The sequence below is a fragment of the Sminthopsis crassicaudata genome, chromosome 4, assembly GCF_048593235.1.
Source record: "Sminthopsis crassicaudata isolate SCR6 chromosome 4, ASM4859323v1, whole genome shotgun sequence".
Taxonomy (NCBI): Eukaryota; Metazoa; Chordata; class Mammalia; order Dasyuromorphia; family Dasyuridae; genus Sminthopsis; species Sminthopsis crassicaudata.
The window spans coordinates 312,584,602-312,601,090 of record NC_133620.1 but is presented as its reverse complement, the minus strand read 5'-3'; the positions used below and the strand labels follow the sequence as shown (position 1 = coordinate 312,601,090).

At 38.6% G+C, this 16,489-nt stretch overlaps 1 protein-coding gene across 3 annotated transcripts in view; it reads right to left on the bottom strand.

Moving 5' to 3' along the window:
- The window catches only part of SEPTIN9 (septin 9), a 341,706-nt gene that overhangs the window by 173,112 nt on the left and 152,105 nt on the right, over positions 1–16,489 (bottom strand). The window contains exon 1 of one of the 3 annotated variants that reach the window (XM_074260230.1): positions 14,884–15,134. The exons of the other annotated variants lie outside the window; for them this stretch is intronic. Coding sequence (XP_074116331.1) covers positions 14,884–14,938 — 55 coding nt within the window. The 5' untranslated portion in view covers positions 14,939–15,134. Of the gene's footprint in view, positions 1–14,883; positions 15,135–16,489 lie in introns of those variants that run through there. 3 annotated transcript variants of the gene reach the window in all.

The following is a 16,489-nucleotide window of genomic DNA, read 5'->3' as shown; positions in this document are numbered from 1 at the left end:
AAACTTGCAGAAAAAAAATTAAGAAAACAAAGCATATCAAAAATTTTAGGACTTCCTTTGTCAACAATTAAAAGTAAATGTTTAAAAAAAGTTAAAGGTGATACAAAGAGTCAGAGCAGTATAAAGAATAAAACAAATTCAACAACAAAAACTTGACTGGAGAGTCTTAAAAAGAAAAGGGGAAAAGAAAAGAACCAAGCAGCTTTCCCAAAGAAAGAAAATAAGGAAATTTTCTGTATGTCTATCCATAGGGTTCTAAGAAATCTAACATAATGAAATTAGCAAAAACTCTAAAGATTGTGCAAGGTTATCGTGAAAAAAGATAGGATGGCCATATCAAGGGAAGTTAATAAAACTATCTTTTCTGCAAAACTGAAAAGAAATAGTAGAATTATGACCTCGTCCAACTGTTCTAAAGAACAATTTAAAATAATGCCCAAAAGGTTATAAAATTGTGCATACCCTTTCACCCAGGAACACGACTACTGGGTTTATATCTCAAAGAGATCGAAAGAGAAGTAAAATGACCTAAATGTGCAGAAATATTTATAGCACTATTGTCTGTTGACAAAAAATTAGAACTTGATAGGATGCTCATCAACTAGGGAATGGCTGAACAAGATGTGGCATATGATGTATTATTATTATGCATTTCTTAAAATGATAAGGAGGATGGTTTCAGAATAACTTGTGAAAACACAGGAGCTGATGCAAACTGAAGAGAACAGAAACAAGAGAACATTGTATACAAGAACAGCTATATTGTAATAATGATCAACTGTGAAAGAATTGATAAGCCAGAGGGAAAACTGATGAACTAACACAGTGCAAATTGAAGCATATTTTTTTACTTTCTTTATGCTTCTTGCTTTTTTTTGCAACATGACTAATATGGAAATATCTTTTACATGACTTCACATGGATAATGGGCATCATATTGCTTGCCTTTTCAATAGATGGAGGACAGGCTGGAAGGAATGAATTTTGAATTCAAAATTTTAAAATTAATGTATAAAAAAGTGAAATAAAATTATAATTTTTCAAAGATCATCCAGATATTGTGCTGGTAAGGTTTTTAATTACAGGTTCAAATGACAGCACATGAATTAACAGCAAGGAATTCTACTAAGTTCCTCTCAAATATAAACCTAAAAATTACCAAAAAACGAGAATACATTGTACATTGTAAGAATACATTGTAAATGTAAGGCAGGCTGAGGGGCAAAAATAGTGTGTCAAAAAGTCCCAAGGATGTAAAAAAAAAAATTTTGGAGTTAGGAGAGTGTCAAACAAGATATCTAAAAGTACAATAAAATAAATTATTATTTTCAAAGCCTCAACTTAACTCAAGTTAACACTCATGCCTCAGTTATGCATAGCAAATACATAAAAATGAATCAAATATAGTGAAAACACTAAAGTATTTAATGTCCATGTGAAAAACTGTTCTGTATTTGAAACATGCCAAAAACTCATGGTAGCAAAAAACAGCTCATGTAAAAGGTGGAATTTTTCAAGGAGATATTAGAAGCATCCTATGATTCTGATTCACCTAAAACCATTACCATCTTTCCCAACTTAAGCCTAAGTATTCTCAAGAATGGTTTCCAAATTAATGAAGGAATCAAATTAAAACATCTTTTTATTGACTGCTGTATAAGGATGACATCTTTCTACATGGATCCAATGAAAATCACATTAAAATAAAATCTTTCTTAACAATTTCAAAATGTTCTCTGGACTAGAAAAATATGAAATTCTTAACCAAAACCACACTGAAGCAATGAATGATTCCTAAAACCTCCTTGGCATCTTCCAGGTGAGATAATTGTGCATAAAGATATCAAGGAAAAGTATGTGGCTGCATACACTAAAAGCATTAACTGCTATTCTGAAATCAAAGATGAAAAGGAAGAACATGCCAAAAGCAATTAGCAAAAAGATCATACAAGTTTTTTACATGTCTGAATATTAATATCTTACCCTGCATTTCATATCCATCACCTATCTGACAGGTGATAAATAGTATTCTTCATTGTTAGCACTTAAGAATCATAGTTAATCGTGACAATGTTCAGAATTGTTTAATCTTTCGAAATAACTTTCTTTACGATGTTTTAGTCATTGTATTTAGTCTGCTTCTGTTCATTTCTCTATGTAGCAATCCATTCAACTTCCATGCTTCTCTGAATCTGTCCCTTTTTTCATTTATAGCATACTAATATTCATTAATTCATACTAATCAGTCAATAAGCATTTATTAAGCAATTATCATGTGGCAGATGCCATGATAAATTCTGGAGATACAAAGAAAGGCAAAAGACAGTCATTGACCTCAAGGAGTAACAATTTAACAGGCTACCATTATGTGTATGTATGTACTCATGCATGTACACATACATATATACATATATGTTTTATTGTGTATATATCACAATCTCTCTAGCCATTCCTCAATTGATGGGCACGCCATTACTTTCCAGTTCTTTGCTTTTTAAAAAATGTTGTAATATATCTTTATCTTTTTTATCTTTCATTTCTTTGAGGGAGGCTTAGTAGTATTATTATTGGGTCAAAGGATATACACTGTTTAGTGACTTTGAGGATCCAAGTCCAAATTGCTCTCCAAAATATATGGTCCACTTCACAGCTTAACAAACATTATATTAGTGTGTTTATACTCTTACAACACCCTCCAAGATTTGTCATTTTCTGGTTTTGTTATTTTTTGCCAATCTATATATCAGATATGCCAATCTGATAGATATAAAGTAATTCCTCAGAGTTTTTTATTTTAATTTGCTTTTCTCTTACTAGTGATTTGGAATATTTTTCATCTGGTATTAATATCTTAGATTTCTTCCTTTAAGAAGTCCTTATTCATTTTTTTTTTGATACTTTATCTATTGGGGATTGTCTCCTGTTCTTATAAATTTAAACTAATTCCCTACCATCAGAGAGCAGAAATTTGTCCAAAAAATTTACTGAAAAACTTTTTCCCAGTTTTTCCCAGTTCTCCTAATTTTATCTGCATGGATTCTGTTTGTGCACAATTTTATATAATTAGAGTTGTCCATCTTATGGGATCCTTTTTACCCATTGTTTAACCACAAAAATCTTTCATCTTCCATAGGATATAAAGAAAACCAGGTCATAGGCTACAAACTCATATTACTGTGAATAAAAACAATAGTCCCCATATATTTATTTAGCCTTTTTAAGATTTTGAAAGCACTTTCTTCAAATCAACTTTCTGAGGCAAGAGCAAAAATAGTATTCCCATTTTAAAGAAACTAAGACTCAAAGAGTTTAAAAGATGGGTCTAAGGTAACATAACTATTGAATATCAGAACCGGTAGGTATTGTAGTTATTATTGGTCAGTCACATCTAACTCTTTGGGATTCCATTTGGAGTTTCTTGGCAAAGACAGTGGAGTAGTTTGCCATTTCCTTCTCTAGGTCATTTTACAGGTCTGGAAGCAAAGGAATTGGGGTAAGTAACTTGCCCAGGGTCATACTGCTAATAAGTGTCTGAGGCCAGATTTTTCCACAGCACCACCTAGCTGGAAGGTAAACCTATGCAATCTTGACTCCCAAGTTCAGTGTCATATTGCTTCCATGTATTCTCTGAATCCATATACTTCTCTTTGTGACATTCTATTCAGCATATCTTAAGAAGAAATGTCAGTAGAGGATCATCATCAAATACCAATATTTGAGTGCCTAACACATACAAGTGTTAGGCTAGTGAGACTTAAATCCCTGAGCTCAAATGGCTTATCATTCAACCAAGTTTGTTTTTCTAATCATGGAGACAAACTTGAACTAAACTCATCATGTGACCAATTGCATTGCTCATCTTGTGACCAATAGCAAGCATCCTTTGGCTGGAGGGATCAATCAATAAATATTTGTAAATCCCCTACCATGTGCCAGACACTGTGCTAAGTGCTGATGAGGCAAAAGGTCCTGCTTTCAAGAAGTTCAGAATCTGTTTTCCTTCTCATGTTTTTTTCTTTCTAGATCTGATTTTTCTTGTGCACAAAGTAACTGTATAAATATGCATACATATATTGGATTTAACATATGTTTTAACATATTTAGCATGTATTGGACTACTGCCATCTAGGGAAGAGGGTGGGAGAAAGGAGGAAAAAATTTGGAACACAAAGTTTTATAAGAGTCAATGTTGAAAAAATTACCCATGCATATGTTTTGCAAATAAAAAGCTTTAATTAAAAAAAAAAAAAAGCAAAAAATAAAAAAATAAAGAGACTTGGAAAGGAAAAAAATTTTTAGAATCTAAAAAAAGAGTGTTATAAATAATAATAATAGTTAGTTGGTTGGTTGGTTATCTGGCCTTCATTCTAAGAGAATCAAAATAATATCTAGCATAGGTTAGAGTCAAGTTAGTATGTGCAACTGTGGTTGATCAGACTAATATAAGCTCAGAATGCTCTGCCACAGGTTGAACACAAATAGTCCCCATGAAAATTTGGGGTGGATTCTTTAGCTTTGCAAATTCTGCATTTTTTCTAAACTAATTCAATTCTGCTTTGTTCATAAAGCATAAAATCTTCTCTGATGAGGGTACCCCATGCTGGATGGTCCTGTACCAGGATCTCCCATGTCATGCAATCAATTCTAAATTTCTTGAGAGATTCTGAGTGTTCTCATATCACTTTTTCTGATCACCCTGTGAGTGCTTGCCCTATGTAAGTTCTCCATACTTTGGGCAAGTGTATATTTGACATCTGAACAATGTGGCCAGCCCAATGGAGTTGTGCTCTCTTCAACAGAATTTGAATGTTTGGTAGTTTAGTTCAAGAACAGACCTCAGTGTCTGGCATTTTATCCTGCCAGGTAATCTTCAGAACCTTCCTAAGATAATTCAAATAGAACTGATTCAATTTCCTGTATGGCACTTACTATCCGGGTTTCACAGGCATAAAAACAAGGTCAGCACAAGTGCTTGTGTAAACTTTCAGTCAATTTAATATTTCTTTCTTCCACACTGAACTCTCTCTGGCAATGTATGTGTCAACCTCAATATTAATGTGTACATCCTTGGAAAGTATACGGCTAATGTAAGTGAACTTATCCACTTATTCAAAACTTCTCCATTTGCTATCATTGTTCCATATACAGATGGTATAGTGCTGGCTAAGGAAGTTATCTGTGCTATCTTGGTGTTAATTATTAGGTCAAAATTAGCATTAGCAACAGAGAATCTAGCCATATTTTGTTGCATCTCAGCTTCAGAAACTGCACTTAGCATCTACAAACAAAAAACATGCACCAACACTCCCTCCACTTTACACTTGATTTATAGACTTTTTAAGTTGAAGAATTTATCATCAATGTAGTAACTGACTTTGATGTAAGTCAGTTCCTCATCTGTAAGATGAGCTGAAGGAAATGGCAAACTCCAATTTTTTTGCCAAAAAAAACCTCAAATGAGTCAGTAGTAACTGAAAAATGGACTCAACTCATCAGTTTTCTCAAGCTCAATTTGATCAAAACAAAATAAAATAAATAAAAAATAAAAAATAACTAACATTTATATAACACCATGCTTTACAATTACTGTCTTACTTGATCCTATTATCCCCATTTCACAGATGAGGAAACTAAGGACTTGCCTAGGGTCATATGGCTAGTAAGGGCCAGAAATGGAATTTAATGAATCACATCAGATAGGACCAGCCTACAGCTTTGATCTCATTAGTACTATGCTTTAATGAATTGAGCCAGCTGAATAGAGATATTAATGTTTGCTTTGTTCAGCATCTAAGTTTAGCACCATGTGCAATTAGGCTTTGAAAAATGTTTTGTAATAAAGATGATGAGCCTGCCCAGCATGGATCTTTGGGAGCAAAAGCATGAGCCAACTCCCTGTAGTCAGTTCTTTTCAGAAACACTAGCCACAAAACCACAAGCAGGCTGCCTGGCTATAAGCTTCCTTTTCTCCACAGAGTTTTCTGAGCCATTCCCCATATATGTCACTGCTCTCGACTGTCCTTGCCAAGATCGAGGCTCTAGGCACTACACTAACAGGGGGGATGTTGTTCTAGCAGTCTGAGGCTGAGGAGAGGGCACAGATTCTGCCACAGGGCCAGAAAGAATGGGAACAGCAAGGCTGATACAATGGTCATCTCAAATTTAGAAGAGCTGTTCAGCCCAAACCACTAAAACCTGGCTCTAAGTGGAGTGACTGCACATGTGTGTGAAACCTGGTGAGCCAGATGTGGCAAACAGGATGGTTAAAGAGGGGAAGGCTTTTGCTGCTTAATACAAGTACCTGTCTGCCAGCTACCTCCTTCATACTTGACCTGCTTTAATCATCACTCAACTACTCCTTCACAACCAGGCACAATTTCTTACAAGTCCCAATAGGTTAATAAATATCTCTTTAAAAAAATAAAATAATACTGAAATGCTTAATTGTAGCTTCAAAATCCCCTTGTTTAAATATCCTCATATCATAGTATGCCTATTTACTGTTCCCTGAAAATAGCCAATCCTTTCCTACATTCTATAATTATTCTGTTTTCCCAATATTTAAACAACCTCTCTGTTCTAATCCAAACCATATCCCTTCTCCTCCTTCCGAACTTTATTTTTGAGACCCTCTTCTTCCATTTTCTCCTAGATGCCCCTGATTCCCTTTCAACCTCCCTTTTCCTAATATTTGTCTTTCTCTTTTCCTAATATTTGGCAGTTGTATTTATATGTGTATTAGTCTGTTAGAGACTTTCCTTCTGAGAATTGCCATGTATGCCATGTCAGCTGGTAGGGTGGAACCAAGAGGTAGAAGGGGGCTTGGCCTCTGAGACAGGAGGTTGTGTCTTACAGGTGTTAGATCTTTTCTTAGGACCCAGTACTAATTCCAGATGTCTCCTTTCGGTGGATCCACCTATGTAGTGCTGAGTGGGCTAGACACAGGGTAATCCCAGAGGAGAGTAAATATATATGGCCAGCTTTGCCATAGGCAGAAGAGAAAAATGTGGAGAGAAGTAAAGAGAGACAGACATGCAGAGAGATTTGGAGATAGAGAGAGACACAGAGACATACATACACTTGCTCTTGCTTCCTGCTAACCCCCATAGAGATTACCAATTTAAAAAAAAAAAAAAAAAAAAAAAAAGTTTATTTGGTATTTTAACATCGACTCGTCTCCTTGTCTATCCGGGGAAGATTGGCCCTGACAATCAATAGCTTCTGTGAAGGAGGTTACATTAGTCAAACTGGTTGTGAACACATTTCTCTGATACTTGTGTATCTGGTCATTTCTATGTCTACAGTATCTCTCATATGCATGCCCTACACTCTACCAACAGTTAATCACCATTCTAATCTTTCCCTTAAACTACTACTAAAATAGCTCTTAATTAGACTCCCTGACTCAAATCTTTCCCAACCCCAATTCAACCTGCTCACAAGTGCCCAAATAACTTTCTTAAAGCACAAATAAGACTATCACCCCTCTCTTCAATATACTCCAATGGTTCCCTCTATGGCTAAATATAAGCTATTCTGCCTGGTATTTAACAGATCTTTACCACCTGGCTTGATCCTACTTCTCCAGTCTCCTTACCCATTACACCCCACATTCTATAAAGTTCAATCACACTGGCCTATTTACTATTGCATATAAATAATACTCCATATTCATTCTTTTGCCCTGGCTAGCACCCATTGCTGGAAGGCTTTTCCTTTTTATCTCCACTTCTGGGAATTTTGGGGCTTCCTTTAAAACTCAGATCAGGTGGTATAGTAAGCAAGGACTGTTTCATTTTTATTTTTGGATCCCCAAGGCAAGTGCAATGTAAGTATGTAATAAGTTTTTGCTGAATGATACGCCCTCAAAACATGTTCAGCTTTTACTCATTAGACAATAGACTCTTCATCTTATGGATAAATACGTTAACACTGACTGCACTTTGTAAATAAAGTATTCTGGAAACTCTGGGATCTTGGCATATACTTTATTGCTTCACCTTTTAATATCTCTAAGACTTTCCAACAATTCTGCAGCTGAATTCTTTTCTATGTGTTGTCTCCCATGGTTAGAGCATGAGCCTCTTGAGCCGGCATTGTTCCATTCTAAAAATTTGTATCCTCAGTGTTTATTGAAATGCTTGGCACATAATAAATGGTCAAAAATACTGATTCATTTATTCATTCATCTGATATAAAAAAACAGACAAGTACCCTCAGAAAAATGAATGTAGAAACTATAGATCTGGGTATAATTTTTATTTTTGCATCTCCATAAGATTATGAACTACTTCAGAAACTTTGTTTAAAACTTAGACCAATTATATCCTCAGCACCCCTTTCACTTACTATTATAGAATCCTATAAAAAAAGGAAATAAGGATATTCTGCCATGAGTTATTCTTGATGAATGCATGCTGGCTCTTAGAAGTAACTCCTTCCCTTTCTTGATATTTGACAAACACTTAGTTAATGAGCTTTTCTAGACTATTTTTTGAAAACTGGGACATTTTCCTTTCTTCAATTTTGTGATACTTCTCCCATTTTCATTAATCTTCTAAATATCATTGACTTTCTCAGCAATCATATCTGCCAATTCTTTCAGAACCCAAGGATGTAGTTGAACCAGCTGATCGGAATTCATCAAGAACAGCTATATGCACTATGATTTACAGTTTTTAATTAATCTAGTTTGGGCAGCAAGGTGGCATAATGGATAGAATGCGGGACCTGGAATCAGGAAGATTTGAGTCCAAAACCATCATTAGGCAGTTTGCCTCAGTTTCCTCAACTGCAAAATGGGAATAATAATAGCATTCACCTTCCAGGATTATAATAAGGAACAAATGAGAAATATCTGTAAAGCGCTTAGCACTGTGGCTGTCCCCTAGTAAGCACTTAATAAATGCTTGTTTCCTTCCTTCCAGAGTTCCTGTAAGCCCAAAAAAAAAAAAAAATCCATCTCAGCCATCTCAATTATGCACCCCTCTGAACTCAGATTAAGTAGTCCTCACACAGCAAATATAAGTTATTGCTTTTCCAACTTATAAATTAATAAGATCCATCAGTCTCTGCACTCCATCAGTGTGTCCCTGAATAATCCAAGACCTTTTGTATACCACACAGGGCATAGAAAGAGGCAATAAGCATTTATTAAGCACCTATTATGTGCCAAGCACTGAGCTAAGCATTTTACAAATACTACCTCACTTTCATCCTAGGAGGTAGATCTTCTTATAATCCCCATTTTGCAGATAAGGAAACGGAGGCAGAAGTTAAGTGACATGCCCAGAGTACAGCAGCTAAACATGGTCTGAGTCTGGATTTGACATTTAAGGTGATTCTTCCTGACTCCTGACTCAAGACCCAACATTCTATCCTTTATGCCATCAGGTTACTCTTATTAGAGGCTTCCAGGCATTAACAAAGGAAAATACTCCCCAACTCCCTCTCCCCCCACCATTGTGCAGTCACCCTATCTCATATGAATATGGTAAATATCAGCTTAACAGACAAGATCAATCAGAAAAAAAGAACTCATCCTGGAAATAGGCCAGGGTTCAAATCCCAAGTCATTTTCACTTTCTGGGTTCTAGTTTACTTAGCTATACTTGCTAATACCTACTTCTATACTTGCACTAACTACTTCATGAAGCAGTTTTTAAGAAAGTGCTTTGTAAGCTATAGAGTGATATATTAAATGCAAGCTGTTATTAGCATAGTTATCATTTTGGTAAAGGATAAAACATAAGAGACACATTCAAGAAAAACACGAAGGAAAATGACAAAACTTAACATTCTTCCTGTTTCTATATTTAATTCATTGCCTAGATCAAGGGTACCATCAGAATTCCAATATTCCACTTTAAAGAAAAGGAAATGGCACAAATGAAAAGGTTGACAGTGACCTCAGAAGCCACACATGTATCAATGTTAGTTGTCCTTTGGATCTTCAGGAAGCCAGGTGCAGGCAACAGATGAAGCAAAAATGATTAATGGACTTCAGAGAAATTCTGTGGAATAATATCTTAATGATACTTCATTTAGCAAATATTGGATGGAAGGTGAATAAAAGATGAAAACGCAAATGAGAGGGCTCTCTCTTGGAGAGGGAAATAAAATAATTTCTGAGATGTCGGGTTATAGATAAACCCCTTCTGCTTCAATTCCTCTCTCCTAAAAAGAAACAGGTTAAAGGGATATGTTCAACTCGGGATGCTGAGTAAATTCTTGAGTCCTGATTTAAGGGAGTCCTATGCCTTATAAAAATGATTACATATTCCAATTTACCCAGAGACAGTTGACCAGTTAGTGTTCTCCAAGTGACTACTTCAATACTTGTTTCTGAAATCTCCCCCAAGGAACCTATTGCTCAATACTTTGATGTTGTGGTACAACAATTCACTTCTTGAATGAAAGATTTGATTTCTAAGAGGCCATTTAAGAATCATTTTCTTCTTCCAATCGATAATAATAAGAATTCATAAGAGTTAGCAATTATGTATAGAAGAATTTCGTGTGTTTAACCTTGAATTGCCTGGTGTCTTTGAGAGGGGGAAGAAAGGGAGAAAAATTTGAAACACAAGGTTTTGCAAAGGTAAGTGTTAAAAAAAAAATCTTTGCATATATTTGGAGTATATATGTATACATATTTTTTTTTGCTAAGGCAATTGGTGTTAAGTAACCTGCCCAGGGTCACACAGCTAGAAAGTATTAAATGTCTGAGACTGAGGTCTTCCTGACTTCAGGGCCCGTACTCTATCCACTGTGCTATCTAGCTGCCCTAAAGAAATATTTTTTTAAAAAGAGTTAGCATTTGGAGCTCTGCCAAATGTTTTAAATGATCCTAGAGACAGCCTTATTGTAATAGGATCTACAATTATTCCCATTTTATAAATGAGGAAAATGAGACTTGGGAAACTTAAAGGACTTATTAATAATCACCTATTATTTCTTCCATGTGAAAAATTCCTGGAGGATCAGCTAGGTAGCACAATGGAAGGAAGGGGGAAGGAGAGAGGGAAAAAGAGAGGGAGGGAGGAAGGGAAGAAGGGAAGAAACTCCTTCAATAGATGCAGATGTGTAAATTATCAACTGATCTACTAAGAGTACTAAGAACTTGGGAGTACCAAGAGATTGAATCATTTGCTCATAGTCATAGAGTCAGCATATACCAAGAGATAAAACTTAACAACCAAGTCTTCTTACTCCTACTTATTACTCCAAATTGCCTTTCCACAGAAAAATCTTGCCCAAATACTACTTTCACCCTTTCATTACCTGATTAAGAATCTCCATCAAGGCCAATCTCTTTCAGCCTTTACTTAGTCAACACCTTTTCTCAGTGTTCTTCACTTGTTAGAGTGGGCTTTCCCCATATCATCTCCCAAATATAACATGCTCATTCCCATTTCCACATATTTTCCTCTGCTTGAAATGTCTTCCTAACTCCTCTTCAGAAATTCATCCCACACTGTCTCTAAGCCAATGACTACTTCATGAAGATATTTCATTAGTCTGGTGACTTGAAATCTAATCTCAGAGTTATTATTAACTAGTTATGTGAATCCAAGAAAGTCACTAACCTCTTCTGTGCCTCAATTTCCTCATCTGTAAAATGGGATTGTATCAGATGATCTCAAAGGTTCTTTCCAGCTCTGGTTCATGGCTCTATGATTTTATTGAAGCCTTTTCCCTTCATCTATAGCCCTTAAGAGTTAGTCATCACAGTCAGACCATATACTTTATCTATTTTATTATCTCTTCAAGTTAGAACTAATTTAATTGTTCCTTGTATTCCCAGCTCCTATTGAGCACTATGTTTGTTAAATGGAACTGGGTTGTATAATATATGTAATTATTGGTCCTTTAGTCATTACATCTAATATCTTCTTGTTCCACCAAAATTCAGATTGCCTTCTATTTCTTCAGAGAAAGCATCACAAAGTGGAGAGTGCTAGATCTGTAGTTTAAGAATCTGGGTTCTAATCTCTGGCTCTCTGACTGAGGTATATCACCTCAATCAAGTCACTCCATCTCTGTGGGGCTTCATTTTCCTCTTCTGTAAAATGAGAGTTAGAAGCAATTACCTCGAAAGTCCCTTCCAGCTCCAAATCTATGGTCCTATTCTTCCATACCATTAATTTTAGCCTTGGATAGATAACAGTACTTTATTTCCCCTGATCTTTGTTGTTGTTTTTGTTTAGTTGTATCCAAATCTTCATAACCTATTTAGGGTTTTCTTGGCAAAGACACCAGAGTGGTTTACCATTTCCTGCTCCAGTTCATTTTACAAATGAGGAAACCAAGGCAAGCATAGCTAAATGACTTGCCCAGGGTCACATAGCTAGTAAATATCTGAGGCCAGATTTAACTCAGGTCTTCCTGACTCTAAGCTTGAGGCTCTACCCACTGTGCCAATTAGTTACCCAGGTTCACATTCTTTCTCTGCTGCTACTGACACAAACTTGGTTAAGACACTTAATATTGTTAGCTTATGTGTAAAATGAAAGTTGTACTAGTTGATCTTAAAGATCCCATCAAGCTTCAAATTCTAAGATTCTATGGAAAGAGCTCCCCAACTATTTCACAAAAGCTGTCTCTTAAGAAGTCATTTTCTTGCACTGTGAGACTGGAGAAGGTCTCCTGAAAGGCATCCAAAGATACTTGACAACTTTCTCCAGAGAGGGTTAAGTATTAGAGTTTGAGAGACAAACAAGCTGGGAAAGAGCTTTGTCCTTCTAGGGGTATCCATTTATCTCCAGCCAGCATTAGCCCTAATCAGAAGCCAAAGAGGAAGTCAGTCACCTATGACAGGATGTGGCAAAGCCACTCCTACCCCAAATCACGCCCCCACTAGCCTCCTATAGTACCACCTTTCCTTCCTATTTGGCCTCAAATTCCCCGGGCTTAGACAACAAAAGAGGGCAGTTAGTACAGGGAAAAAGAAAAAGTGTCATTTTCACCTAGCCTGTTCCTATCAGCACATATTAGAGTTAAGACTTCAGTCTATTAGAGCAGAGAAGTACCATAAAGATCAGTGAGTCGTCACTCTCCACCCCTGCACCCTTGATTTACAAATAATGAAAAAAGAAACTTAAAGAAGCAAGTCAATTGTGTCTAAAGCCACAGAATTAATTAGTGAGTCAAGTTCAGAACCTAGATCTCTGGGTATCCGTTTTATTATTCTTCCCACTTGAACAACTGTAAATTTCAATAAGTGAAGTTGGCAAAAACAATTTTGCATGACAGATTCAGAATGGACTAGGAAAGGTAGGTCTGAGTGATAATGTACCGAACCAAGGTTGGGAGGAACACAGTAAGGGAGGAACTTTAAGACCAACTTTCCCAATTTTGCCTGGAGATGCAGAAATTACCCTCTACTTCTGGTGATAAGTAGTGGTGTGATCCTCTCAGAAAAAATGCCCACTCCACTAATTCAAAGTAATACACGTTAATTTCATGATTTACAGAAGTCCCCACTTTATTACATCTATACAATTTCTCCCAATAGCAGCAGTTTCTTTCCTCCTCTTGCTTACTCAGTCTCCACCAGGCACTACTGATGAAATTCTATTTGACTGACCTCAGTATTGACTTTGTCACAAAGCAATGGCCAGGGGACATCTGAGCCAGATGGTTTATAACTTACAGGATTTAAAGCCTGAAAAAGACCTTGGATGATTCTAGTCTAATCCCCTTTTCTATAGATAAGAAAAGGAGTCAATGACTTGTCCAAGTTCACATAAAGCGGAAGAATTGGAATAGGATCTTTTGAACATTCTGTGTGGAATTCCACCACACCATGTTATCTCCAGACATGATCCCAGAAATAGTTTATTAAAAGACCGAGTAGGCAAAAAGTTGAGGGGTTACCACATCCCGCTGCCCCGAGATGTCTTTAGATCCTTACAAAGCAGTGGCCCTCACTCTCGGACACACAGAGAGATACAACAGAAAAACTATGGAATGCTCCCTACTTAGAAAATTTCGTCTTTATCTTCAAGGATTCGCAACTTTTCTGCGAGGAAACAAATCGACCAGAGTACATATTTGTGCCAGAGGCTGGGTCTCGTACAAATGACTAAACACGGACTCCCGCTAACAGGTATTGAAAAACTTGGAGGCTGGTATTTTCAGACCGGCATATATCATCTCTCCCGCCCTTAGATCCCTTCAGAATGGATAGATTGGCCTCTAAATCCCAATTTCCACCCAGAGCCTTGAGGAGACTGCGCAGTGTGCTTAGCTCCGGATAAGAAACTCCAGTTAGTCCTTGCCCCATCCTAGAAAATGTACATCCCCAATCCCCCCAAAGCCCAGGAACAATTCTGAGTCCAGCAGCATTCCCCCGGGGCTTGAGCTTCAGCCCCCACAACTCCCAATCTCGGCAGCAGCTGAGTCCCGGAACAGAGTGGAGGAGGGGAAGGGGGAAGAGAAAAAGGAAGGGGGAGGGGGAGACTGAAGGTCCTGGACCCATGCAGATCGCTGCTCTAGATGCCAGAGTAGAGGGATGGAAAGCAGACACTCAGAGGGGACATATATCCCTGGTGAGAGTCCCGGTGTTACACACCGTGGAATCCAGAAAACGCATAAAACCCAGCACTAAGCCAGGGAAGAGGAAACTGCACAGTTTGTAGAGGGTGGAGAACAAACATATCGGCTAAGTGTGCAAGTGTGTACTCTCTCCTAAGGCTCTAAGTGTGAGTGCTTCCTTCAAGCCCCCTCCCTCCCCACTCATTCCCCAAGTTTGGGCACAGAACATCGGGTCAGGCTCTTCTTTGCCTACTCCCCATCCGAGGGGCCCAGGACCTGGCGGGAATTGGAGCTGGGGGGGAGGGGGGAGAAGAGGAGCTCTCTGGAGCCGATCGGCTGGTCACCCACCTTCGAAGTCCGAGATGATCCCGTCCAGCTGTGCATTGACCGTGGGGTCCGACATGTTGGCTTGAGGGAGAAGTCTAGAGGCTGATTTAGAAGAAGCGCTCACCCTCACCCCCGGCCGAGCCCAGAGCGCTGGCCCGGGGGCTGGCTGCCCAAGATCCTAGCAGTGCGGAGCTTGCTCGCGCTCGCTCGCTCGCTCGCTCTCCCGAGCGCCCCTCAGTCCACTGGATCCGGGTGAATGATTGCTGGAGGAAAGCGCTCGCCGCCCCGCCTCTCCCTTCTTTCGCTCTCCTCCCCACTCTACAGCCCGGCCTCCTCGCCTGTCTAGCAGTTGGGATCAGGTTCCAGCCCCAATAGCCCAGCCCCCTCTGCTCTCCCACTGGCTGCTCCACCTGCCCGTCAAAACTGCCCCGGACCCTGGGGCTAAGAGCTGGAAGCTGATCCGCGCCAGAGCCCACCAAGTCGCCGGCTGAATCAGCCTGGAACACTGAGGAAGAGCGCGGGCTCTTCTGCTGGGGCACATCTCACCCCACCCTTTCCCGTAGTAGGGCAGGCCGGGGTCTTGGAGGTGGAAATGGGGAGGCAGTGACCCAAAGCTCGGCTCCCCACTCCCCTTTCCCCCCTGCCCATAAACCTGAGCGCCGCCTGCCACCCCGCTGGGGCCAGATGTGGGCGGATGTGGAAGAGCAGGCCCCAGACCAAGCGAGGGACTTTGTGTGGGGGGAGGAGGGGGGATGTTGGGGGCAAATGGAGTGTGGGGAAAGGAAGAGGACAGGGGAATATCTCTAACCTGGACTTGCCCCTTCTAACGTAGCCTAAGCGGCGGGGATTTTCTTAACAAAACTGCAGAGATAGGAACAGAGCTGCTCCCTCGTGCTAAAAAGGCTTCAAGAGGGTAATTATGCTTGACGACATAAACTCATATCAACCTCATCTTTGTCCATAAATGAGGGGAATTTAAAGAGAGAGAGCCCGGTTTGGTCTGAATCTACAAGGTAGGCGATTCACGGAAATAAAGTACAGGACATAGCCTTTACATTACTCTATTCTATAGAGCTGAATGTCCCCGAGACTGGTAATGCCTTGGCTCTCGGTCGAGAGTTGGGCTGCCTCACTGCTAGAAGATAATGAGGGGCTAGATGCTTCATCTAATAATGCACTTTGGAGTTCATATTGAAATCTGCCAACTGATAATTTACTTATCTGTAAACAGAACCCACCCGAGAGAAATGCGAGTTCCTTATGAATGGGGAGGGACTGGACTCTCTTCTCTGTCTCCTCCTCCTCTTCTTCTTCCCCTTCCCCTCCATTTATTCCCCCGGCACCTAATGCCTTTCATGCAGTAGGAGTTTTATTCTTGTTTGGTAAATGCAATGGGAAGTTCCTTAGCACACTCTTGTCTCTTCCAGCTGCTTCTCCTTGTCTCCTAGAAGCACGTAACAGGGGTATGCAAACTTGGTAATTTTTCAGGGTGTAGTTCTAATTGGGGTGGAAATAAGAGATACTTTTAAACATTACTTTTATTATATATATATATATATATATATGTATATATATATATATACACATATGATAAATAATTTATATAATCCTAATGCAAAGAAATTTT